The sequence below is a fragment of the Barbatula barbatula genome, assembly GCF_947034865.1.
Source record: "Barbatula barbatula genome assembly, chromosome: 10".
Lineage (NCBI taxonomy): Eukaryota > Metazoa > Chordata > Actinopteri > Cypriniformes > Nemacheilidae > Barbatula > Barbatula barbatula.
The window spans coordinates 13,385,202-13,411,748 of record NC_136773.1 but is presented as its reverse complement, the minus strand read 5'-3'; the positions used below and the strand labels follow the sequence as shown (position 1 = coordinate 13,411,748).

Below are 26,547 nucleotides of genomic sequence, written 5' to 3'. Positions count from 1 at the left end.
AATTGTGGGTACGTTGGCGTCATGTCACTGGTGTTGCTCGCGGCAGAAGTTGAACATTTCTCAACTTCAGTTCGCCAAATGCAAATAACCTATTGCAGGTGCTAGCTAGCCACTTGCATTCATGCAAGACCGAGAACTATGTGATCGGCTGTTGTAACTATGAGGATTGCGTCGGGCGACACTTCAGACACGTCCTCCGTCAAGCGTTGATGCTCTAGGTGAATGTAGGGAACTGTTTGCTATCCTTCGTGCTTCAAAACAGCTTCTTCTTTTGTAAAAAAACTTTTACATTTTTTTTTCAGACTATGGTACTCAATGGTGGCCAAGAACTGTTTGTTTACAAGCATTCTTCCAAATATCTTTCTCTGTGTTCATCAGAACAAAGACATTTGTAATAACTCGTGGGTGTGTAAATGATGACTTTAGATTTTTCGTGAACTGTCCCTTTAAGTACTGTTACCACCACAATAAGTTGGTAGCTGTAGTGTGCAAAATCAGTTTATAATGAGTTTAATTGATATCTAGTGGTTTGGGATTAGTGACAAACTTTGGCAGGGAAAGCAGGAAAGTGCTGACAGAGAAAAAAACGAGGATGAGCGAGAAAACGCAGGGCGTTTCTTTTAGCAGTAAAAGTGTATCGCCTCTGTGGTACTATCAGTGCGAATTTATCTATCTGGATCAAGGCTAGAGAATGAAGGTGCAGGATAATAACTGTGCTTGTAGATAATAAAACTGCATCAATGACAGATTACACACATCATACTATAAAAGACACACACATCATACTATAGCTGAAGAGCTTGAAGAAGAAGAGCCAGGAACGTAAGCAAGGCGGTAAAAGGGTGGGATGGATTTCAGGGGTATAACAATTTCTACATGTTTTTGAGGAGCCCACAGTAGTATACCAAAGATACCAAAAACCACACTGCATCCTTACTAGGTTCAACATTATAAATCAAGCCGATCATATAAATCTTTTTTTTATTTACGCTGAAAAGTTATTCCTGCAACAAGCAAAAGGACATTCCTCACAGTGAAATCTGGACCACTGAATTAAATCTTCTGACTTGCTGCTTTCGTGGACGCACAAATTGCTTGCCATCGGAAACATGTCACATCAGTCTGCATTTGACAAAAGGCAAGAGCGTAATTTGACAGCACTATGTCTGTCTGTGTGTTTCAATCTGTGTGCTTTTGCAAGTTCTCTCTACATCTGCTGTATTTGTGTGTTATAATTGACACGATGGCAGTAGAGAAAGCTATCAATCATAGACCGCGGAACTGGGGGGGCCGGGGGGGCCACGGCCCGGGCAACTTTTATACTCTGACAAACTATCTTATATGAATAAAAGCCTAAGTTGTATCCGTGTTTTTACGAGCCAAACAATACTAGTCACCACACAGCTTCACTCACTCTCACCAACTGCTGCCGATAAAAAAAACTCACACTAACCGCTGCATTTTGATTTGAAATTAGTGTATATTGTTTATCAACTACGACGTTACGTCGACGTAGTTACTAGGTCTGTCATGTGAGAGCGTCCTCGTGAGCTAACGGCGGGCACCTGTTTAACCGCTGGCGGCATTACCAGGCTGCTACAATGAAGGGACAGAAGTCAATGTCAGATTTTTAACAAATAAACTGGCAAAACAAAATGAGCAAACTACTCCATCTTCCACTGTCGCCTCAACAACTGACTTGAAATTATGGCCCCCCCCTTGTTCAGATGCGTTCCGCGGTCCATGCTATCAATCATTTAAACAGTGCAAAGACCAAAAATAATGCCAGTCAGAGCAAGCTGGAAATCTGTTTAAGAGTAAATGAGAAGTGTTGCCAAAAATGGATGCACCAATGTAAATGCAACATTGCACAGTGCAGAAAAAACACAACGATGACCAAGCATGGAACAGAAAAGCAACAAAAGTTATTACAGTGTTGGGGATGGTCTTTAATGTATAACTCTGTGTGTCTTTTCACAAATCCACACAAACAGCGTCAAAGAGATGAGTGTCCCATGAGATCACACTTGGCCATTCAAGCAACACGGACATACAGTTCATTAGGCAATGTTAGGCTGAGATTATCCAAGTTCAAGCAAAGTGAAGATGCAGAACATAAAAAATGAGAGTGAGACAGAGGTGCTTGAATCAGCCAAACAATTCATCATCATTAGACTAATGCTGCTGAGGTTACATGGGCGTCTGCAGGAGCACAACCAGAGAGACGCTGCCTCAGCTGGACATTACAACGTGTGTCTGGACTGTTCTGAGAGTATTGAAGAAGTTTCTAGCCCAGCAATTCCTTTCAGCGAAGCTCCGCTGATCGACTAGACATGTTTCTCAATGGATAATGAAAAGAGTAAAGCAGCCGAATTGTACTGATGTTGAACAGCATCAGAATGGAGAGACGGGAGGCAATTCTAACACCTCCAAAAACTGACTTGTAATAAAAAAAGTTATTAGGCTAAACTTCTATGTTTGTCACATTTGGATGTTTCTTACAACAAAAGATGACAGATTGATGTGTAGAAGTGGGTATTGTATGGACCACTTAATCTATCTTTTTTCAAATTACATATATCTTAAATATATTCTTTTAAAATGTTGATTCGGTTATAAATATTCTGTTGGTTGTATTTTGTTCAAATGTTTGTGTAGTATTAAAATCCCACTGCATTTGATCATTTTATCACTTAAAACTCATCTTTAAGCATAAAAATAGCATATGTAAAAGCATATGTTATTCATGCCTTAAAGTAAATTAAATATAACTCTACACCGTTGCTTCATTTAGTATATATGGATTAATTAATATGCAAATGAGTCAATCGTGTGAGCACGGACCGTTGATAATAGGTACATAGATGTCTCATTCAACGTGTGAGCAGCGTATGCTCGTGTTGCAAAAGCAGAGCTGAAACAGCAATGCTCGTTTCAGTGCGGAGTCTATGCTCCATCCTTACATATCTATGGCTCAAATCTGTTATATTGGTTTCAAGGTTATGGTGTCATAAACAGAGGGGGTTTCAATCTGCATTTTAAACTCTTTGGTAAACTGCAGTTTTATGTAGAAAATACTCACTAATGGTTTAAAATGATGAATTTGCACATGAGTTATCTTAAGGCATATAAAAAATACAAAAAGACTTATTAACAGCAAACATGATTTTTCACCACAGGGGGACTTTAAAAACATGAAACAGGATGTTTCCCAAACTAGTCTATAGGTACATTTTCAACATATAATTGAATGCATTCACATGTATGCATTACCAATTTCCCAACCAAATACTCTTCTGGTTATGCTGTGTGTGCTTATGAGCATCTGCCATAATGATGTAACATGGCGTAAAATGATGTGGGAACAATATTTGGGTCATGGTGAGCCTGACCAGAATGCTTTCCCCCGGGGGTATTAACTGGACGTCTGATCTGTTGTGTGTGTGTGTGTGTTTGTATGTGTGATAGGTACTAAAAATCCAAGGGCTTTCCAGAAAAACACACTTGAGCCCCATCTGGACTTATGATGTGTAGAGTATCATTACGCGTTATGGTTAGTGTCTTTCATGAGAAATGTTATGGATCAAAAAAGAACTTTCTTGGCAATACCATGGTCACCGGTGACAGGAGATAGTGTGGTACATATAGTACAGCTAAAAACATTATGCTGATAGTGAGTGATTAAAAATAAAAAAATAAGCGTGAAGGAGAGAACAGTTTAAACATCACAGAGATGGGGAGAGAGAAAATCATAAAGAGAGAGGGAGGCCTATAGTGAGGCTGGTTTGGCTCTGGCAGTTTTCTGATGTTTCGGGGAGACCCCATCTGTCTCATCAACACAAAAAAACTGTTACTACAAAATGCATATTACAGATATTCCTGTCAGGGAAACACTTCTGCTCTCGGACAGCCACACCGTTGATGTACAGCACAAAGTCCAGTCTGCATTGCCTCTTGCTCGGGAGACATGTCCAGCCACCAAACACAGTGTGTTTTGTTATTATCTCCAATGCATATGCAGGATGGCCAGAAATAGATTTAACCATAAAAGCAGACCTAATACAGACAAGATAAACAGCATCAGGTCAGGACCATGGGTTATTTGTGTTGGCAGGATCTCTGCTTAATATCCAGCTATTGAAAGCCAGTCGATCAGATTAACACTGGTTTTAACCATCACTTGTCATTTTCTGTGGGTGTACTGCAGTCTTCAACTGTCTACATGCATACTGTATGGGTCTGTCTTTGATAACTTGCAAAGCGCAAGACACCCCCTTTACAATAATGGGAAAATATTTCCCATTACGAAAGAAACATATTATGCAGATCTACGCCCTTATTTATGTGACTTACAGGTTACTTTCAGCAATAGATTGCACACTGAATGTTTTAGTTCTTTAAAAAACATAGATTTTACATTCTTTCATAACTCTGTAATAAACAAACTGCAATGTTAAATGTCATTTAATGTAACTGTTCTTAACAGTTGTTGCTTTGGTCATTTAAAAACAATAACAAAGTTTTATTCACATCTTTAAAAGCCAGGTAAATAAATAAGGAGGGACCTACAATTTCATATGATTCAGAGAACACTGGGCTTTAAAGCACACCCCTAAACCCTGTGTTCCTTGGATAGATTTACTCTGAGGCAAATAAGAAAGAAATGCTGTCACACGTTCAATAGGGCAGATTCAGTGCAGCTGTGCTAGCAAACATCAATCAGTTTGATTGACAGCGAGCCCTTTTCTTACTTTCCTTGACTCACGGAGAGTCAGATAAGACAGGTTTGAGGTTGTTGAGTTCCTAATTTAATAATAAAGAAAATGCAGAGTGCTGTAATAAGATGCATGGAACACTACAGAAGATCCACTCAGATTTCTGGATAAGAGAGTCACTTCATATATTCGGAATACTTGGAAGACTTGAGCGTGTGATGTTGATATCTGGAGTTTGATTTAATGTTGGTTTGTCTGAAATGTAACCAGTATTCTTCAGAGTGTGGACTGACTGTATATTTTAAACCAATGAGAGAATAAAGTGGATAAAGAGGTGGATATAACATTTTTGGCTTCTGACAGTCACAATGAAGGAAATCTCAAATGAAGAGCGATGAGTCTGAGAACAAATCAAGATTTTTGTATGCAGATTGCAATATGCTGATTTCCTCTGGGAGTATTTAATATCAAAGTAACCTAAAGAGAAGAAAAAATGTAATGTTAAAGGTGCAGTGTGTCATTTTTAGCAGCATCTATTGACAGAAATGCAACATAATATACATAATGATGTCTTAAAGAGGTATATAAAGACCCTATACAATGAAGCTTTATGTTTTTATTACCTTAGAATCGACAATGTCTATGTACATACGCCGCGGTTCCCTTTCATTGGACCTTTAATTTAGTACAACTATCAATTCTAATACAATGACAATATAATTCAACCTAGAAGAACATCAAAAGTGCAAAGTATTTTCCACAAGTACAGGTGTCCTCGCTAAACCACACTCAGTATAAAAAATCTTGTAAAAATATCTGATGTGATCTGATGGTCATGTTTGTTGTATGTGACCCAAACCAAAACTGCAGACTACATTAAGAAACACAATTGGCTAAAACCAAGATAAGAGAACCAAGACCTTTCTAAAAGCATACATATTTTACAAAGTAGGGGTGTCACAATATACCAACATGATAACAACTGTGATAATAAAACAAAATATTGATGCTGTATTAATACTGAATGTAGCTGCCAGCAGAGACAGTTGCATAATTTAAGTGCCATACATTTATAGTTTTAATTTAATAAGTAACCACGTTTAAATATATCATAATATATTTATATTTATCTGCATTTCTTTTTCTTTAAAATATTATGAGCTGACTGGTTTATGTAGGCTTATATAGCGGAACTATTGTTTCTGAGGTTCGGTTGGTTCAGACGTTTATTGATGTTACAGCAGCATCGTTTACGGGCATGTTTGATGGCATCAAGGATGACTAATAAATGCCTGTAAACAAGAACACCTTGTGTCTGTTAACTGAGGGAGCTACACTGAACGTGAACATATGATAAAACAACAAAATATTCAGCACCCGCTGAATTGAATCTTTTGGCCAAGTGTGAAAATCTTATATTGTTATAGTCCAACTACAATGTGACATGTTCCTGCTGCCTTAATTCTAAGCAGAACACGAAATACAAGGACAGAGGTGCCTTGCTCGAGAGCTTCATGGTAATGATTTATGGATCACTCCAACCGTCAACCTTTTCGTACCAAGCCAAATCTTTGACCACTTGGCTTGCCCTGCACAAAATAGCGAAGGATCTACAGTACTCGCTAGAGAAGAGATCAGCTGCACAGAATTCCTCTGATATATACATACATAGAAAGAGTTGGCATGCATTTATCTTTGTGTGAGGTGTGTTTCTCCTGGGTCTCATTTACCCCTTCACAAGTTGAGCTGTATAGTTTCCCTCCCCATGATGCCGAGATGCAGCTACCCTGTGATTACCTCCTTTCCCTTCAGAGACACCGACTCAGAGGACAGTTTCTGAGCATCACGCACACACACACACAAATATACACATGAAAGTCACGCATGCACTCGTGCAAACAAGAACATGCACGTACTGTACTTACTGTACAATACTGCAAGTAATCATAATTACACTGTGAACAGGATGGAGAGATAGAAATAGGGTCGCCAGGCAACGTTGAGTGGGCAGAGGGAGAGAAAAACACTTGTATTGATGTGGATTCAAGCATCCGCTTAGTGTTAGCTTCCGGCGAGACTTCAGCACCTTGTGTAGGCGAGCATGGCAACTACGAGCCATTTAAACATCACACACTGGTCATCACATGCATCTGAATTAAACTAGAACAACTCCAGGAGAGAGGGAGAGAGAAAGAGAGAGAGAGGGGTGGGGGGGTTGTCAAAAAATTAGCTCGACACATCCGCATATATGAGAATGTTGGCGATTAAATCAATATCTCATTCCCCCTCTCTTCTACTAAAACAAATACATTTGCATGTTCCCTATAGTCATCAATTTTCTCTGTTTTCACGCCTGTCACAAAACCTCATTAACTCGATATAAAAAAACAAGGATTCTTTCGATAAATGTTTATTATTGTACTTTTCTTATTGCAATTTAAATTCTCTGCGGTAGCGTTGTTATGCAATACTGAAATGCGTCTTAAACTGACTTTTTATACTGAGTTCAAAAGCATCACACCAGTTAAAACATGTGAATGCTTGAGACATATTGAACGTGCATTCAGCATGCATAATTGTGCATGTGTAAATGTGTTTATTTGTGGTTGCAATGTATACAAAGCTGAGGCCAACATCACCCTTGTAAGTGTCAATTTGCTCAGTACAGTCAAGTCACAGATCCCAGTTACTCCAAATTTAAAATGTTATCATCGTCCAGCCAACTTGTTGTCACTTGCAACTTTTCTCGGCTGTGAACACAAATCAACTTTTTTCAAAATGTCAAAACAAAATCTCTGTATAAAGCTAAAATAATGGTGTTCCCAAGTTCCCATTTGGTTTGGATATCATCATTATTGAAAATCTGACCAGGGGCATAGAGTAAGCCACTGATCCACATAGACTACAAACAAGCAAAAACAAGAAATGACTTTCTGCAGGATAATTAGAAGGTTGCCTTCAGATTGCCTTAAAATTGTGATTCATGATGCCCCCTTCAGAGAAAATGTTCCTCTCAGCATTCTGCAACGATCGGATGTGCCAGAGCAGGTAAACAGGACACCTATGACTTCAAGCTTCATGAAGAAGAAACATTCACTGTCACTGTGTGACTTCAGGTCATTTCTCATTAGACTGCTACTACTTATTATGCCATTAGAATAAGAACTGTTTCTGAATCTGAGCTGATGGCATCTTCAAGTTAATATTTGTGGTAAAAAGCTTATGGAAGCCAGAGTGCTCAGTCTGCAAAATAAACAAATGCAATAGCTCACGTGACCTCACAACATGATTGAATTGTATTCAGAATTGAAGGTATATGTTGTAGCAGGGGACCTATACCTGTTTCTACCTAAAAGATCTAGAAAAGCCAAAAGTAAAGACCACAAAATTCTGTAATTTGACTAGAAATCAGTGAGTGACCAATACAAACTGCACAAAAAGATGAATTGTCTAAAAGAGTGTTTTGAAAAATATGAAAACAATAGATACGTGTCGAGTAAAGAGTGACACCTTTATTTATAATAATCTATAAAAGAGATAAATAATCTAGACTATGTGTTTCTGTACAATTATATTTTATCGTAGCCATTTTTTTGTCTATGCTTCTATAGTGGTTGTCTGTGTGGCTCTAGCAAGATTTTCAATAATGATGATATCCAAACCAAATTGGAACTTGGCATCACCATTATTTTAGCTTTATATGGAGATTTGGTCGTTTTGATAATAGTTATTTTGTGTTCCCCCGGGAGAAAAGTCAAGTTTCAAGTGACATCAGGTTGGGTGAACGATGACAAAAAATGTTCAGCACCACACAAAGATTCACCCTTTAAGATAACAATAGTATGGAACCAAAGAAACCGTGTCAGAGGGAAATAATGGAAAATAGGCCAGGCCAAAAATATTGTGCAAAATCAGCATGTTTTTTTATCTGATGAATACACAAGCAAAAATAGTTTCAAAAACAGGGTTGCAGAGAGTGTAGAAAACAGGTTGTAAAAGTCTAAAATAGGAAGATTTCCCAACTACTTCGGCTCAGGAACATAGTATAAAAACGTGTGTTATGACTGGTTATCAAATGACATGCAAAGAATTGAGAGAATCAAAACCTCAATGTGTTTGCAAACTGTCATTCTGTCTCACCACAGCCTGACACGGCACCGTGTTTTGTTGAGTCTGCTAAAATAAGAACGCTGATTCGAGTTTTTATCGTGCTAATGTACCGGCTTATGTAACTATGTTTTCATATAACTGTTCAAGTTTTGTACATGAGAGCAATAAGCTCCTGTGGATCACAATAAGACACTTGACGAGAGAAGTAATCACCTGATCCAAACCCAGAGCTGTTTGATATCAGACAGCCTCATCCCTGTCGATCCGAATGTGCAATATCCTACCTTTTCTCATTTTGCCAGGAAAAAAATCAATGCTTCTCATTACTGAATCAATTTACAAATGGGAAAACAAATGCCATTATTGATGCATTAATGATAACAAATGAGACCTCTCATTATGACCATGTCACATACAATTAGTAATCATGATTTTGTTAAAAATCTTTCTGTATAGCTATTTTCCTCATCGGATGCAGCTGCATTTCAGAAATTCAGAACAAGATTCAGTTTTCTGAATTTAATATTTATATGTATGTGTTTTGGTCAAATAATAATTTTTTCAGGGATGTATATAGCATCTTTTAAAGACCGAGTACAAATACAGATTTTTATATTCTAGTTCTCGCTGATACCTATACCCATGACTGTGTAGTGTACAATTATGTTAATAAACAAGTATCTTACTGGTACATTTTCTTTTTTTAGGTCTACTTAGTACTATTTTTGTAATTAAGATTTATTTTTCCATGGTAAATAGCACAATTTTACTAGCATATTTACTTCAGTTTACTAAAGTAAACAATATACCCTGTGGTCGATTTATGAAAAAATTCAAGGGGGGTGGAGAGGTAAAATGTGAATGTGTTGTAACTTGTTCAAGTTAACCAGACTTTTATTTTTACAGGACACGGCAAAGAGCGTTTGTTTAAGTTAACCGGACGTTTATTCTGACGGATCGCCACAAGATGGTGTTTGTTTGTGTGTTAGTAGCCTACAGTGAAATGCTGGTGCTGAAAGCTCCACAAGCATCACACGTTCAGCACACGCAACCGCGCCACTCTTTCACATGCAGACATGCAAAACAAGCAGAATGCATATTTGAACAGTGTCTGAATGTGTCGTTCCCTTTTACGTTTAATGTTAGCTGTTAGCAAATAAATGTTTTATGCCTGGATTCCTCGTTTCCGTCCCTGTTTTCCGCATTGTGGAAATAATACACGATGTCCAAGATGCATTGGTCTTTGCTATCAGTACGAGTACGAGTACATGAGCTTGGTATCGGGCCTGATACCGATAGTGGTAACGGTGCATCCATATTTTAGTTTTATTCTGTGAACTACTAACATTATTTCTATCAAGATTCAAACAAAAATATTGTTTCTATTTGTTTTCCCATGGGCGGGAATTTGTTGACTAAGCAGAAAACCGCTGTTAGATCATCTCACTTAATATACTGTGCATGTACTAAAGCACAATTTTTGCTCTTGGGGGGAATACTACTGGTCAAACTACATTCTGAGGTAGCATCTGGTTGTTAGCCGTTAGGGAATAGCCAGCTAGCTATATAGCAGCCGCCGTGCTAACGTACATAGCACATTGGCAGTCACCCAAAACACAACGCGTGAATATGTTTGGTAACTAACAAATTTTTTTTTCTGTGGTTATATTTTCAGAAACACACTCACGACCAGGCGTTGTGCTTTGTGTAATAGGTAACTTACACTCAACTAGCTATGGGAATAGTGCCCAGCGTAGTAACTGTAGATACCGATAACATTAGTCTCCGTGCATGAACTAAGGAATCAGCAACTTTTAACATAAATGAGTATTGTGGTAATTTAATTAAAACGAGGCACGATCATGCTACGCAAGCTATTGCGACCCGGCACTATTACATTATCTCTAGTCTACCTTACGGTTATAAATTGTGAACCAGTATGGTAAGTGCGCCAATAAACAACCTGAGCACAGCCTAATAAAAAATAAGCTCAAAAGTACAGGACATTAAGAAACAAATGGCAGGAAGGCTAGGTCTCCATCCGTTTTGCAACCCGTTGCCTATTGCAGCTCGCGCCACCGAGTGTAAGTCCGTCAGATATTGATTCGTGGTCGTGCTCGTGTCCGATCACTCTCTCTCTTTTCCTTTTAGTTTTTTTAGCTGGCTCTGCCATGGTGAGGGTTTGGAGACTTGTGTTGAACTAGATCGTTTCATCTTATTGTTAGCTGTTGGCTATCTTCAACCAGGTTATAAGTAAAACGTGACGTATGCTATAAAGCAGTTGATGGGCGGGGCTAGTGAACCTACCCGCACACCTAAATTACAAGTGAGACTTCAGCTAACAGAGGGCTGCTTAGATCAGCGGCAGTAAAAGTCGTCCAGCTAAGAGTTGTCCTACCACTAAAATAATTTTAGAGAGATTAATTTTAGAAACTCCCCATAGTGTTGCTTTAAATTAAATTTTGGAACGGTCTCTTAATTTTTCTGTGGCTATTTAACAAGGAGCAAAGACAATTTTATGAGAATTCCGACTATTCATTTTGTACTGTTGTTCATATACAACAGTGCGGTATTCCCGTTTGGTTTGCTTTTCACTTCAGGCAAATAAATCAATAAAATGCCATTTGACGGAACATTAGATCTGCGGAAAAGCCAATTCAAGTGAGACAGGCCACTACAGCTGCCGAAGTATAATATCCACAAGCAAACACACACAAACAGTGATTCATCTATAGGAGGAGAAAGGGAAAGAATAATGAGAACTAGCAGAATTCATGCCCTTTATTATTTGACACCTGATGATAAATATGATGAGGATAGAAGATGGGAGGGAATTAAAGCTCAATAAATCAACAGTGGGAGTGAGATCCCCTGAATCTCACTTTAATAGATTTTGTCAGCCTTAAATCCTAAAACACCAGCCACAATGCAAAAAGATGAAACACCTTTGTGAAACACTCCGCCTGTAAAAGGAATCACCTTGTGTGTTTATTAAACGTGTTTTTATTGGGTGTAACAGACCCAATGCACAAGAGCTTGTCTCTGTAGTGTTCAACAAAAAAAAACAAATGAAGAGGTAAATAAAGAACTGGAATTCCCCTCTGGGACTTAGATTATTTACAAATGTGCTGTTAGCGTGAGTTCAGATGAGTGCAGGGGTGCTCAATAGAAACTAATCATCGATATCATGAATTATTCATAACACAATAACATAATGACAACAGTATTACAGACATATGACAACAACTAAAACTTCCTATAATCCAACAGATTTAGCGTGTTTCAGTGCGGCACTGAGTTTAAAATAAAAACTTCTGGAGATTTTTATAGTATTAAATGTCAAATTTGCCCCAATAGGGTTCTGGAAATAGTCTTTAATGAATGCACCAGCTTCCCTGAGTTCTGAATAAAGAGGCCTGGGACATCGGGAAATACAGGTTAGAAACATTTAACTTCAGAATAATAGCAATAATAAACCTATAAATTACTCAATCTAGGGACTTTAAATCAGATTTAAACATTAACTCTTGACTTGTCAAGCATATCTTATCTCCAATGCAATTTCAGGCCATCACAAGCTGCAGCAACCACGCCAAAACAAGCTGCTTCGTGTATCAAGCACTATTGTTTGAAGTTCTCAGTTTGTTTGTCGAGCACGTACCTTGTATGAACTTCCCTTACATGTATTTTACCATGGTAACCACAGATTCTGTAAATGCAGCTATAATTATAGATCTTATACAGTCTTCTGTGCACTGCAGGTGAATCCCTTCCGCTGCCATGCCATACACTATCAGACATCACATGAGAGTAAACAGAGTAAAAAGCATACTGTGCACTTAAGCTATGCACTGTGTCTCTAGTTAATTGAATATCGGCTCAAATAGAATACTAAACAGGTTTTCCAAGCCTTTTCGCATGCATAACTGTGCGAAAATCAATTTGTACTTCATTCTGGTACTGGTTCTTCTTAAAATGTCCAATGTGAACATACTACTCACACTATTAATACTACATAATGGTGTAGAATAGCGCATCAATATGCAATATGGGATGCAGTTCATAATAACCATTTAATAGTCATAATGCAGTCATTTCATAATAAAAGTAAAAATGAGGGATGAATTATTACTGCATGAGCCGTATGTATTATAGTATATTGGCTGTTGAAAAATGTGTGACAACAGAAAACAAACTGTAAATAAAATATGATTTAATATTATTATTGTATTTATAATATAAAATAGCAGATGAATCTTCCATACTATAGGACATGTAAATGCTGGCTATACACGTCTTTGTGCATTCATCATGTGTATGCATCTTTTTAACCTACCATGAAGGAAACTTTTTGAGATGTGTTAGAAATTGTTTTATTTAGAGGACCATTGTGTCATTTTTAGCAGCATCTAGGCGTGAGGTTGCGAATTGCAACCAACGGCTCACTCCACCCCCTCCCTTTTTTAATATATATTGTCACGTTTTCGCATCTTTGCCAAAGGAGATAGCGTGTTTTAAAAAACGCGCCCAAGAGCAGTTTGTCGGTTTTGGGCTATTTGACGCTACATCATGTAAGGTCTTTATACACATCTGAACACGTTGTTTTGTATATTATATTGTATTTCTGTCAATAGATCCTCAAAGAAAAGACACACTGGAACTTTAAAGCTCTCTGATTTGTTAAACACGTCAAATCAGAATGATGGATTTTCAACGTGTCTGCGTTTCTGCGAACACTTGTTCTGTGAAGTAATTAACCCTTATGTGAAGAGAGAAACAACTAAAAACAGAAAGCTTTTTCAGTTTGCACACCAGCTCTGCCGTGTTTAATGTGTAATCGCACTTGTTATTGTAATTTATGGCTTAAACTGTCATGTAGCCTACTGTGTCAATGTATTATAAAAGCTTTGATACAATTCATTTCTTTTCGACTAACAATTATTTAACATAATATGCATGGCATATGTATGTACAGTATATGTATATTCTGTGTATCACAGGTTTGCTATAAGTAAAGGATTATGTACAGGATGAACTTACTGAAAATCATTCTGCAGGAGTTTATTTTGAGATAACAAGTAGCTTGAGGTACATTATCCATCACATCTTGAGGCCCGTTACAGAAACTTACATTATGAGTAGACTATTAGATATAGAATACTGAATATAACATCATTTATCAAATCATTTGTAACAAATTCAGATCTTGAGCGAGGAAAAAAATATTCTTTTTAATTTCAAGAATTCTTTATTCCCTTTACCAACTGATATGTACTGTAGAGGTACATTATTGTTAAAATGATTTGCACTGTCAATTTGGTATAACTTTGCGGCACATTGCAGGGCGTAATCTCAAGCGTTACCAAGTACTTTCCAGTATACTGTACAAGAGCAACTATATTGCTGATTAGCAAGTAAATATGCTGCTTCTTTATATTTTTTATATATTTTATTCTACTATATTTCCCAATGGAGCACACACGTCTTTTGTTTGTGAAGTAAAACTATGAGACGCTGCATGCGATTAATTTATAGGACAGCATACAGAATCTGTCCCTGCTACCTGACAGATATTACTAAAATAGGTGTCATGAGACCTGTCATTGTCATAGCCCTGTGCTCAGTAAACAGTGAAAGGAATCTGACCTCATGATCCTATTATTTAGCCCATCAGATGACTTTGAGGCCTTCCCTTCCTGTCAGTCATTTTGAGCATTCGGGTTGTCTGACAAGTCTTCTTTAGAGAGATGGCTGGTTTAATTCTGAGGCTAGCAGCAGTTGACAACTTGTCTAACATCACATCCAAGATGCTAAACTAAACCCCATTTGCACCAGTACCACTAGGGGTTCGCGCCCCAACATGTAATGCCAAACGGGTGAACTGTATGCTGTGTTGCTGAAGAGTAAAGAGTTAAAGAATATATTACAAGAATTAATGAAGACTTTGGTACAACAAGGTTTCAGAAATGTTAATGCCCAATTAGGTGTGTGTAAATGAATGTGGCCCAAGACAAACGTGTGAAATGGATGAAATGGATCATTATAAAGCATGGGGCTCTGCGGTTACAATTTATTTGTGCTCCTGTGGTTGGAAAATGAACAGAAACAGATAGGAAGGCATTACAATGATGGCCATGACTGCATCTGCTCTGCAATAAACTATACTCCCTCCATATATAGAGATACTTGGTGTATTCATTTATCATCTATTATGTTCAACCCCATAGATGCAAACAAGGCTAGCTGGAGCAAAACCTGCTATAAAGAATGATGAAGGATTATGAAAGAAATGTTTTTTTATGTTCATTCAACAATTTTCAATAATTTAATAGCAAGAATGCATGATCAGATTTTCCTGTGAAATCAGCATCCTTAAAAATGTATAATCTTACTATTAAAGTGCATTAACTATGCTTTTTTAAAGTAGGCCTATAAAATGTTGTTGTCTGTCATGTAAATGCAAATCCTACCAAAGCACAGATATTTTTGTTTTGCATTGCTTTTTAGATGCAACCGTTTACAATGTCACTGCAATAAAATGCATAAATATTCATTCTATTGTGTCCCTTGGTTTCATGAAGACTGTTAGAAAGATTGTCTGAACAAAATGTATTTGAATGATCACAATGAGTGATCCGCACTGGATAATTCGCAAATGATACAAACTATATACAGTAGAAAATGACACATAAGAAACTGCTGTTACATTACAGATGAAGCTGAACTGTGTGTTTTGGAGAAGCCCGGCTAGCATCAGTTATCACTTTAATCATCTAATGGAAAATGTTCTTACTAAAGATAGACTCGTCATTTATAAGAAATACACTGTAAAGAAAAAAGAACAGGTAACTGTAAGAGGTCGAAAACACTGAGGACCACTGTAAATGAGACAATGAAAAGCAGAGTTCAGACCCTGTAAATCCAGATACAAACAGCACACCCCAAAACAGACCACTAATGACATTTCAATGCAACTTCAGTGGGTAAAATACTTTTATGGTTATGATTCTAAAAGCAGTTTCATTTTAAGCCCCCAGAGAATGCAGCTTTATTTCCATTTTTAGTTTTTGTTTGGATCAGATTTTTATTTTATATAAACTTAATTCAGGAAGTTTTTCTATTTGAGAGAATATCTGGGGGATATTATTCTCTTTGTGTAAAAAGAGTACAGTATGAAGGCTGATTCACTCTTTGATCAGAAAAACATTTGAACAACTCTATTATTTCAAGGACACAATAATGTACTGCCACTGCAACAACTCCACTGTTCACTCACTCCAAGGCATTTACTTTATACACTATGTGACTCTGGACATAAAGGTCAGATTTATACAATAAATAAGCTTTCCATTGATGTATGGTTTGTTAGGATAGGACAATATTTGGCTGAGATACAATGACAAAATGAGTATAAGTCATGAATAGTATGTCTGAAACCTCAGGATGCAAAAAACAGTAGGCCTAGTGTGTGGATCGGATGCACACTTATCAATCCCATGATGCCACGGGAGCTGAGCAACAGTGACATTTCAAAAGTAAATCAATTAAATATAGTGGAAAACTTTAAGGCGGGCGTCCGTTGTTGATATAAGTGTCAATAAATTAATTTTTCGTGACTAAATTATGTTTTATCAACGCTCACTTGTAGGTTGTTGTCATAGGTCAAAGAGCATATGGGTAACAAAACATGGCGGACACAGTATGTCCGAAATGTATTCATAATACTCCCGCAAATACTGTCTAGAACGTACTGCCGATGCAGGTGACATATTTAAAAAATGCGCCTCCTCTATTCCTTCCCTGTTTCCACATTGCGGAAATCACAGGGCTCTAAATATGGACTCAATGCAGCAGGAAAACAAGTTTAAACACAAAAACAACTAAAATAGCGGTGAACCATTGATTAACATCACACACAAACACCGTGACAAACACATCTCCCACAAACTTTCACACTTGAGGTTTAGTCCGGAACGGGGTTCGCATGAAAAATCACTTATGTGAAAGCTGTCATGTGAACCCGGGTGCGTACCTGGCTACCGAACCCGAGACTACCTGAAGGAGGTGGTCTGAGTCCGGATGCTCTCGAACTGTGGCGTGTTCCGCATGAATATGAGGAAGTAAAGTCACCTGCGCATGCGCTTAAGCCCCTTACGATTCGAGCAAGAGTGAGCATGCATCGTATTTCTGTTTTTCGAGTGGAATCGAGTGGCAGGTCGATGGTTTTCCTCCAAATAGTCTGTTTGCAAGCAGCAGAAAGCCGTCTGCATTCAACGCGAATACAGTAAACCCAAATATAATTTACTCTGCTGTGCATAATAGCACCAAATTAATAAAAATATATTTATCCGTGTTCTGTTTTCTGTCATGCGCTGTGAATTTTTTTTAATGACGTAAGATGAACACAAACGCACCAAGATTAGACAGAATGAAGTCGCGTGTGAAACCAAACCGGCGGGAACCATCGCACTCAAGTTCGGATCGCAGCAAACAAGCCTAATCTGAAAACGCACTAAAACCCGTGGAAAACTGCATCGCACGCATGCTACACTGGTAAATTTATTCTTAGCACAAACTGATTTTTTGTAACATATAGCCCTGTTCCGGCCATTTTTGTTCGTGATTTTGCTGCATCCACTCACAAAAATATATTTTTTATATATTTACGGTAGGAAATGTACAAACGTTTTCATGGATCATGATCTTTACTTGATATCCTAATGATTTTTGGCATAAGAGAAAAATCTATAATTTTGACCCATACAATGTTTTGTTGGCTTTTGCCACAAATGTTGCCGTGCTGCTTATCATGGACACATTTACTATACATATTAGTAATTTAGTAGCCTGCAATTTGTACTTTTATTATTTTAACTGCGTGTTTAATTGACATATTAAACTAATGAAAGTGGTTTGTTATGGAAAGGTTTGGGTAAAGTGACCTGGGATGAAATGAATGAGGAATGAGATAATAGTTGGCAGAGAATGTAATTAAGAGATGCTTTCAAAGCACCAATCAAAGCAAAAGCAATGAGCAATACACACTTTGATCCACATGATCCCCACTCACGCTTATTAGACATCTATCTGTCCCTTTCTCTTCACTGCTAGACTTTATCAGTGCCTGAGGGTCTCCTCGTGTTGTGGGTGTGTTTTTATGTTCTTATTGCACAAAACGCATGCAGATCTGCATCAGCGCACAGAAATGTACTTATCCGGTGCACATCCGTTCTTACTATGAAACCAGCTTCAGCTCCCAGCAGCCTTTCATTTAATGTAAAACCTCTCATCCGTGTCTCGGAAAAACAAATAAATATACACTGAAGGATGTGCGGCGGCTGCTATTCTTTAAGTCTACAAATGTTATAGCTCACATTCTCCCATCTTGCCATGTAACAATCTTGGGATGCAACAGAAGTGTTGGCACTGACAGTCTTGACACTTCAGTCTTTAACTGCGTTCCAGAACCTACAGTATTGAATGCACTGTCTTCTGCCTACAAGGACAGCTGCCTTCTATGGCAGTATGATAACTGGACTGGAAGCTCATAAACTGAATGATTTGGAACAAAGAGGTGACAACACAATGCACTATATAAATAACACTCCCACACACGATACACGAGCCTTAATAGATTACAATTCAGGCCACCTGAGAGAAATGACGCGATACTTTAATAAGCATAAACACACAATTAAAGTGTAAATTGTTGTCATTGACACAATTGTTGTCATTGCTTATGAGCATGAATACGGTGTTTACCAAAATAAAAAATGTTGTATGAGTCTCTGGAAATGTATTCATACGATGAAGGTCAAAGTTACCAAAGTTTAGTTACCAACATTCTTGAAAATATCTTCTATATCTTCTGTGTTATGCAGAAGTAAGAAAGTCATACAATTTGGCTGAACTAATTCAGCATCTGTTACCTTTAGCAACCAACAATGTGGTTTTGTGTCTCTTGTGTCACACTTTTGTCCCTTTCTTCTTACTCAGTGAATTAAATTGAATTCAAATCAATATTTCATGCCTATTGTTTTTTTACGTATGTTAACAGAATAATACACAGTTAGCTGGTGATGATCATGTCAGGATTTATTTAGTACTGACCCACTTGTAGAAACGTAAAAACAAGGGGTAACATTTGAAATATGTTTATATCTGCATTAGCAAATCTGTAACAACACCCACTGATCATATCACTTGGTGAAGGTTTTCAAGAAATGTTTAAGGATGGCAGTGAATGGGTGGATAATGAATGCAGTATGAGGAGATGAATATGACATGAGGAACATGTCCAACAAACCCCAGGCTGCATCCTGTCACAATCCATAGCATTATACTCATTTCATTTTCTCATTATAGAAAGCTGGCAACCCTACTGTATGTGTCAGGGAATCAGAGCCTCAGATGAGTGACAATGTGAAGAATAACCCTGACTGTTCTTATTACTTTATAGATGACTGCAACAGCCTTGTATTTTGGTTGCTATGGGCACATAAAGTAAAAATTGAATGAGTACCAGAGGCAATAAAGTGCAGTTTAGATATTAATTTATAGCATTATATTAAATCTCTTAAAATTGTATCCCAAAAAATTTAAAAGTATTACTTTATTAATTTAAATAGTGTCTTTAATGCTGTCCCATAACATTTAGCTATTCCATTACTATTTGTATTACGGCATAGCACCCATGTCAGGGACTATATGTGCCCCACAAGGAAGGCATTGCATATTTTAAATCTAAAAAGGAAAACATTTTAATAAAATATTGTGTTGACCAATTTATGTAAGAAATATGGTATGAGAGGCTGTACCATAAGGGAAAATTTCCTGATGTATTTCCCACAAGTGAAAACCCATATTCTAGCTTGGTTTGGTAAACAAATAATCCAATAAAAAGACCAACAAATATATAAAGAAATGAAATTGTTTTTGACATAAGCAAATAATATTCATTTCGAAACCAGAACGCACCACCACACATCAAACATCAATTTGAAGGATGCAATGATGTGCAACCCACGCAGCAAATTACAAACCCGATACCTCAAAGTCTAAATGTTGTCATGGAAACTACTCAAGCTAATTTAAGGTTAATTCAAACAAGATGTTCTTGGTTAACACATTTGTAAATCACAGTTAACAAATGACTCCACTGCTTTTAGGGTCTTCATCTCCAGGGGCTTCCCTTACAATAATGGATGAAGTGTGTATCTCAGCACTACAGTACACTTGACTCAAAATAACGCAAATCAATATACGGTACGTGAACTGCTAGTCTTGCAATTTTGAAAGTTTTCATCTTTTTGTATTAAACCTATTGCCGCACTTAAAAATACCAACACCGCCACAATGGGAAATACCAACAGATGTTCGTTTTATTTTTGTCTTCACACTTGGTTAGGTTTCTCTCTAAGGCACGACATAATTTAGGTCTATGTAACTGCTTAATCAGATGTAAAGGATGCGCTATCATGGCTTAAACATTACACAAGACTCAGTGGGAATAGACTCTATCATTAAGCATCATCCTATTATCCATCATCCTTTAATTAAGTGTGCTTACTTCTGTCTCGCTGTGTTTGCATGAGAGCGTCCACTGCCTGATTTATTCATTAGCTGGGCTATTGGTGCGAGTTTGGCTCCTGGTGACTCTTTTTTTAAGCTTCAGTGCTGCAAAGGGAGGTCAGGTGACTCCGAGCATTCATGTAGAAAATAAGACCGTAGTGACAAACGGTTTGTTGCAACACACTAATACAGAAAAAGAGAGACAGAAGAACATCTGGGACATTATCTCTTCAAGCTAAGGACTGTTTAAGATGCTTATAAAGTGTTGCATGCTTTATGCTGTTTACCATGCTTACATTACTATATTACTTGACAGATATCCACAGAAATGTCTCCACGACAGCCCTCTAACCGCTGTGCCGCTCTGCCCAGTGCGTTCGCTGACATCAATGTCTTTGGAGTTTGCAGAGAAACTGTGTTTGTTTAGCAAATCTAAAATTGCTTACAGAACCTTTAATAATGAAACTCATCTTCGGTTCGATTTGACCTTTCATCGGTTAAGCTACTATGACGCCAAGATACCAGACAAGCTCTCCTTTTCCTCCCCACAAAACCTTTTAAAGGTCATCTGTGACAAACGGTATGTTTGAACCGAAAGTCTCAATTTTAATTATTTTATTTGCTATTCCTACATCTGTATTTCCTGGGGAGCCATTGAGATAAGGAATGAATGAGAGCTCTCTTTATCTCAGTTTGCCTGATCTGCATTCAGGGTATATCACAGGATACAGGATCCTATTCAAAGGTGCTATTGTTGCCTCAAAACCTATTAAAGCTTTGTTTAGTGAATTCAAGCTTGTAGTAGAGATAATTTCTGATGGATGATGGGCTCTTTTTATTCTACCCTTATTTACAATTTAAAATGCTGTCTACTTGCTTTGCAGTGGATTAGCTTGAGCTCCAGGACGTCGCTTAAGTATTGCAGAAAGATGTCTGCTGTAGATTTTAATCCGTTATTTTCAGCGATTACAACCGCACTGATCTGATTCGAGATTGGTGATGACGGATTAAAAGAGAAAAACACTTCCTGCAGCGGTTTCTACTGCAGCGTTAACCGTAAAGCCACAATGAAACCTCGGCCTATTGAACCCTGTCAATGTGATGTTTACCATGGGTGAGCACGTATGAGCGTGTGCTTGTAATGAGAGCGCTCATAGAAAACTTCATCCTGAGCAGATCGCTGTCAGGGCTCTACAATGAAGTCATGACGGACGTGAAAAGCTATAAGTATAACTTCTAGAAACACAATCCCCTTCTATCTGCTCCTCACTCATACACTGTATGTTTCATCGGTACACTCTCTTGCACTTTTAATGCTGTCCTGATGGGCTGTCAACGGCACAAAGAGCACTATCAAAACACACACAGAGAGAGAGACAGACAGAGAGATATTCATACTTTATGCTGCAGCTGTGTTCCAGGAGATATCAAGACGAACCATGGATTCCTCATAAAGTATACTACCATTCAGGTATTCGGTCCTTTCAAGTTCTCACACCAGTGATTTTCACCGTAGTGGGTATAAGCAGTTGGGTAATACATTAATCTTTGTTGGGTTGTTGTTATCCAACCAACCCAGCATAGGTACATTTAATAACCCAACAGTTGACTTTGTTCATATTTGTATGGTGCAGAACAATTTTCCGAAAGGATAAATACATATCAATATCAATATTAATTTGAACTCAAGTGTATTTTCAAACTGCAAGAAATGTCACTTTTCGATTTTTTGTAGAAACGGTATGTATTTGTACAAGCAAAAACAATGGGATAAAAATGATCTTGTTTTCCTAAGGCTTTAAGAAGTATAGAGTTTAGATTGTTGTCTTGGGAATTGGTAATGACGGGCTGATGTGAGGTCATGAAATCCTAAGGGACTTACTGTAGAGGATGCAAAGTAACAACAAAAGAAAGAAGATTAAAGCCTGAACGGTGAGATACACACCACCAATCTCACCACACACACACACACACACACACACGCACACACATGCACGCATACACAAACTCATTTATCATCACATGCACAAACAACACAGAGTATGGTTTTATAATTTCTAACTGTTCAATGGGCGTTTAACGAAAGATTTTCAAAGGACAGATCATGTAATCTGAGTCATATTGTGCGTGATCAATTTGTGCCTGTTATTCCCCTAAATCAACTTACATTCACATTCATTCATGTGGCAGACGCTTTTATCCAAAGCAACATACATTGCATTATACTACACATTTGTTTCTATGTATGTGCAATCCCTGGGATCAAACCCATGACCTTGGCGTTGTTTGCGCCATGCTCTTACCACTGAGCTACATGAAAGCTTAGAAATACAATATATATATAGATAGAACAAGCGAGAGAGAGAGAGAGAGAGAGAGAGAGAGAGAGAGAGAGAGAGAGAGAGAGAGAGTAATGTTCATTCATCAATTCATTCCTTATGAATATAGTCAAGTCCTGCCTCATATTGTTATCTCTGTCACTGATTATTCTTTAATACATTATGTGAAATGTAAAATTTAGAAATACGTATAGCATGCAAATTAAATTGGTTATGAATGCTGTTGAATGAAATCATCATTTGATGATCCCACTCATATACTGACAATAAAATGCATGCTACTTCATGTCTTTTATTCACTTCTTTCATTGACATTACCCATTGTGTACCAAAGTTTAAGCCTGGTGACATATGTATTAATAGCAAAAGGATGTTTGTTCAACAGGGTTTTAAATGTCCCAAACTGACCTCTTGACACAATACAAAGAATACTACAAAGAATACAAACTTTAAAGCTGTATAGCTTGCAGTGGTCTGCAAATATAGTATATGGTTAACAATATAATAAATTAAAACAATAATCATTTTGTCTCTAATTTGTTAAGGGTTCAAAAGTAATTGTCCATGTTTAAAGTTAATCTGAACTTCGTGATGTGCTGATTCAGGACTTCGGGTGAGAGACACGAATGTTATTCACACATTTGCATTTAGAATTGTTTCAAGCTATTGTATTTAGACTACACAAATGCACACTATCATCCACCAAAAGTAGGAAATATAGATCATCCATCGTATTGCATATAATGCATACATCTAAATATTTATTAAGGAAAAAATCTATTCAGCTCCAGAGGAACTACAAAATGAAAAGAAGATGATCAGCACGTATTGATGCCTCAATCTCAGAACTGTCCTTTCTAGAATGTAAATAGCAAACAGCGAACAAATACGTTGTGCTTAAACTGAGGAACTAACAGAGAGGAAACTAAGCTGAAACAGACAAACTAACACTGACTTATTAACAAAATAAGAAAACACAGCCTCAAGCTACAAATGAACTGAAGAGACAAATACAACACCCACATTTCATCTCAAGCTTTCCCATCACCTGCCCCATACTACAGCAGTGAGACTCTGAGAGTTGATCTTAGGACAGTTCTATAACATTTAAATGAAAGAAAGAACCAGAGGTGAAATGGTCCTTTAGAGCAGGAAAGAAATGGACTTGAGAGAAATGGAAAGTGAGAAAGAAAGTGATTAGTGTGTGGGATAGATACGGAGGCAGAGAAAGACGTACCGGTACTTCATGCCAGTGAGCTTGCCGGTGGACTCTTTGAGGGAGATGTGGTGACGGGGAGTAAAAGAGCCAAAGCTCCGGGCGATGATGGCAACGGTGCGGAACTTTGCGCGCGCCGCGTTCACCACGTTGGGACTGGTGGCGTTCTGTTTTCCATGGTCCCCATTGCGACCCTTCAGATTGTGGTCTGTGCAAGCGATGGAGACCTGCATGCTGACACTCGAGGATGAGAAAGATCAATGCAGTCTGAAACTCAAAAGAGGACTCGCTGGGAGATCATGTGGAGGTCACGATTCCAAACTACCTCACCGGTCTCTTCCGCTGGATGCTGTCACGCCGGCAACAGAGAAACCGCATCAATTATTGAGCGCAAGGAAAAAGGAGCCGTCTACACAGTCCGAAAGTTGCTTCGCTTCTTGTTTTGCTCCACGACTCAAAAGCAAAAAGTCAAAGCTGGGGTCAGCGAGCAGGACTATCCGGAGAAGATGAGGAGATTCCCACTGCACTGAGAGGATCATCGCATGGTCAGCCGCAAGAAGCCCGCCTGCTGAGGGGAGGGGGGAGAGGTGGAGGAAAGGAGGGAGTGATGTCAAGACCGGACAGGATACAATGTCATCTTCAAGCATAAAGCCACACTTCTGTCCTCTCTTCTGAAGTCCACCTCTAACACACTATTTCTCTCACACACACCTGCATTCACTCATTCCTTCTTTTTCTTTTGCGTACTCTTCTTTCCTTTCTTCTTTTCGCTACAGATCTGTATTTTGGTGAGCTCAGCACTGATGCTTCATCTCTGCTACAGCACTGAGGGAATGAGCAGCAGGCAGACGTCCACGTCTGTTTAAGCACTTTCTCCCTCTCTTTCTCTCTCTCTCTCTCGCTCTCTCTCTAGATACCTCCCTCGCTCTTTCCCAGCGAATCTCGCTGCACTGCTGTGGAGCATTTGGTCTCAACACACCACATGTGTACGTTTTCTCACACATGTGTACAGACGTAAGCGCTCAACGCGTTTTCAATGACTGTAACCAACAAATGTCAAATGAAAAGCTGTTGAAATATGTAAGCGCACCAGAAGCACATGGAGGCTCTTTAAAGGTGAGGGTGTTATTTATGTTTTTTTATTATTTTGGATATTCCATTTTACGTAACATGGATATACAACTATTAGTGAGGTTTTGAAGCTTGATTTCTTTTAAAGTGTAAACACTTTGACCCTGTAGCTGTGTTAAGATATTATTTTCCCAAGACTAGCCTGGGATCGGCCAAATTGTTTGGTTTTCTGGATTTCATTCCCTCTGTGCCAAAATCTGCGTTCAAAAATCTACAGATCTTGCTAGTGGCATGGACATTAACTCTTTCATTACTGCGCTAAATAAAAAACATCCCACCATCGACCCCATGACTACAACCTCCCATCCCACTTATAACTAGAAACAAAGAAATGACAGATCAATACTAGATCACAAACAGCAGTGTTGATTTCATTCACACTCTCCATTAAATCTTTAAGCTTGGGTCTTGAATCAATATTGATCAAAGGAGCACTGAAAATTTTATGATTCCCACCATTCGCGCGAAGTTGCTCATTAAACCAGGAAGCTCTAGGAGATAATGGTATAAAACATGGTATCGAGCCGTGTCTATGGCAACCATAGAGAGAGGAACATGTTTGCAATAAAATGCTCTCGTAAAAGGGTCATTTTTTTTCTCAGTAGCAGCTATAAAATCTGTTGTATTGCTTTGCAATTTTCAGTTTAGCTTTAGTTAAGTTATGTGTACAAACTTGGAAAGGGACAAAGTACACACAGAATACATCAAAATGAAGCTGGATTCTCTTCTGTTCTCCTCTGTTTTGCCCGACCTTTTCAATTTCTTTATAAAAATGTACAGGTCTACATCTAATTGTAAAATCTTAAAGTATACTTACTAAACATACAGAATATGTTCTAGCCAAAATCAAAGACCCAAAGTGTTTGCCTGAGTTAACATGAAAAAATCTTAAAGTTAATCTTGTACTTATTTATTTAATATATTTATTTAAAGTAATAGTTCACCCAAAAATGTAAATAACTGTCATTAGATGTTCAAACCAATATGATTTTCTTTCTTCCGCAGAACACAAACGAAAATATTGGTAACCGAACAATGGCAGGAGGACCCTTTCACCTCCATTGTATAGACAAAAGCCCAAAGTCCATTAACAACATTCTTCAAAATATCTTCTTTTGTTTTCTACGGTAGACAGAAGAGTCATAGAGGTTTGAAATGACAAGAGGGTGCGTAAAGCATGACAGAATTTTAATTTCTGGGTGAACTGTTCCTTTAAATAAATGTATTAAATAAATAAGTATACGTATTATAATGAGTATAACACGTACATTATAAAACTGCAAAAATTTACTGATATGCTGTGCTTTTCACAGCCAAAATGATGTTACTACTAAGGACCTTTTTTGTGGCTTAATGAGAAATTACGAAAATTCTAAAATGATCAAAAAGGACATAGCAGCTATGAGAGAAATCTATAAATAAAGAAAGAAAAAGAATGAAAAAACATTTTCAGTTAAAGTTATTA

The 26,547-nt window shown here is 37.8% G+C and overlaps 1 protein-coding gene across 1 annotated transcript in view; it reads right to left on the bottom strand.

The window, feature by feature from the left end:
- kcnab1a (potassium voltage-gated channel subfamily A regulatory beta subunit 1a) overlaps positions 1 to 24,895 on the bottom strand; it is a 53,547-nt gene extending 28,652 nt beyond the window's left edge. Inside the window, exon 1 of the mRNA XM_079465311.1 lies at positions 23,973 to 24,895. Coding sequence (XP_079321437.1) covers positions 23,973 to 24,184 — 212 coding nt within the window. The 5' untranslated portion in view covers positions 24,185 to 24,895. The remainder of the gene's footprint in view (positions 1 to 23,972) is intronic.
- Positions 24,896 to 26,547: the final 1,652 nt, after the last annotated feature.